The sequence below is a fragment of the Aphanomyces astaci genome, assembly GCF_000520075.1.
Source record: "Aphanomyces astaci strain APO3 unplaced genomic scaffold supercont1.694, whole genome shotgun sequence".
Taxonomy (NCBI): domain Eukaryota; phylum Oomycota; class Saprolegniomycetes; order Saprolegniales; family Verrucalvaceae; genus Aphanomyces; species Aphanomyces astaci.
The window spans coordinates 1-1,711 of NW_009798957.1; the positions used below are offsets into that span (position 1 = coordinate 1).

The window sequence follows — 1,711 nt, forward strand, 5'->3', positions numbered from 1 at the left end:
ACTTTGCCGACGCTAAGCTGTACATGGATGAGATCACCACGTTCCGGTTGGTCAACCATAACATGATGTGAAATTGTAACTTTATCGTAGATACAAGTACAAGCGAAACTACAAGTCGGGCGCAGCGAAAGAAGTATACTTGTACGGATGCATCAGCCATCAAAGATGTCCTCCTAGTCTTCATGCGGTTGCTGTTAACACCGACGTCCATATTCGCGACGACATGCTCGCGCTGACACCATTCAGCTTCGACGAGGTAGTCTATTGCGCCAAGTGAGATATAATAAATGTGTCAATAGTGCGGCGCTATGCGCCTGAAATATTCTTGCGATTGTGCAGGATACTACTCAAGTGGCTGGCCTTGCTCGCACACAGTGGCGTGCTTGGCAATCATTGATGGTTTCAACATCCGTGTTGTTTTCGCTGCGGACATTGCCGCAGCGAAAACAGAACGGAAGGCCGCGACATCCACAAGGTGGTCTGTCAGTTGAGACTCGAGATGAATTTTGCTCGCAAGAAAACCTACTGAAGCGTATATCGAAGTTGCCGTTGAGCATTGTTGGCTACAAGTGCTGCAAGGACTTCAAAGTGTGTGAAGGTCAAGATAACAGCTCAAGAGTGTGGAGCCTCCACACTGCCATCGGCGTTGTGGTGTCGTACCTTCCACAGAAGAAGCGTTGGGCAGCACAATTCAAAGTCAATGGTGAACGCGAAAACGTTCGCTTCGACGGCGTCAAAGTTTCAAGTGCGATTCATGCTGCATTCATCGGAGGCGTTAACATGACAGGCGGGGTTGCCTTAGATATGTAGTTGCTTGACCACATTCATTATAATTGATATAAACATATATGCATTTCTTGTCAGTACATCACTCAGCGGTGGAGAAACCCCTAAACCAGTATTGGCCGAGATAGAGGTGGTCATGGCTGTTCGGATAATTGACGCCTATCATGTAGCGCGTCCGAGACATAACAAGGCGACGAATGCATGTACGGTACTGGCCCCACCTCTGAGTACATCACTCAGCGGTGGGGCCAGGCAAAGAATGAGTGAATTTAGACCAGTATTGGCCGAGATTGAGGTGGTCATGGCTGTTCGGATAATTGACGCCTGTCATGTAGCGCATCCGAGAGATGACGAGGCCACGAATGCATGTACGGTACTGGTCCCACCTCTGAGTACGTCGAAGAATGAGTGAATTTGGACCAGTATTGGCCGAGATAGAGGTGGTCATGGCTGTTGGGATAATTGACGCCTATCATGTAGCGCGTCCGAGACATAACAAGGCGACGAATGCATGTACGGTACTGGCCCCACCTCTGAGTACATCACTCAGCGGTGGGGCCAGGCAAAGAATGAGTGAATTTGGACCAGTATTGGCCGAGATTGAGGTGGTCATGGCTGTTCGGATAATTGACGCCTGTCATGTAGCGCATCCGAGAGATGACGAGGCCACGAATGCATGTACGGTACTGGTCCCACCTCTGAGTACGTCGAAGAATGAGTGAATTTGGACCAGTATTGGCCGAGATAGAGGTGGTCATGGCTGTTCGGATAATTGACGCCTATCATGTAGCGCGTCCGAGAGATAACAAGGCGACGAATGCATGTACGGTACTGGTCCCACCTCTGAGTACATCACTCAGCGGTGGGGCCAGGCGAAGAAAGAGTGAATTTGGACCAGTATTGGCCGAGATAGAGTGATTAGATG

The 1,711-nt window shown here is 49.6% G+C and overlaps 1 protein-coding gene across 1 annotated transcript; it reads left to right on the plus strand.

Moving 5' to 3' along the window:
* Nucleotides 1-90: 90 nt before the first annotated feature.
* On the plus strand, nt 91-277 carry H257_19495 (hypothetical protein; the record flags this gene model as incomplete). The annotated part of the gene is made up of 1 exon (XM_009848636.1): nt 91-277. A coding segment is annotated over one exon (187 nt), but the record flags the coding sequence as incomplete, so codon positions are not given.
* Between the last annotated feature and the right edge of the window lie 1,434 nt (nt 278-1,711).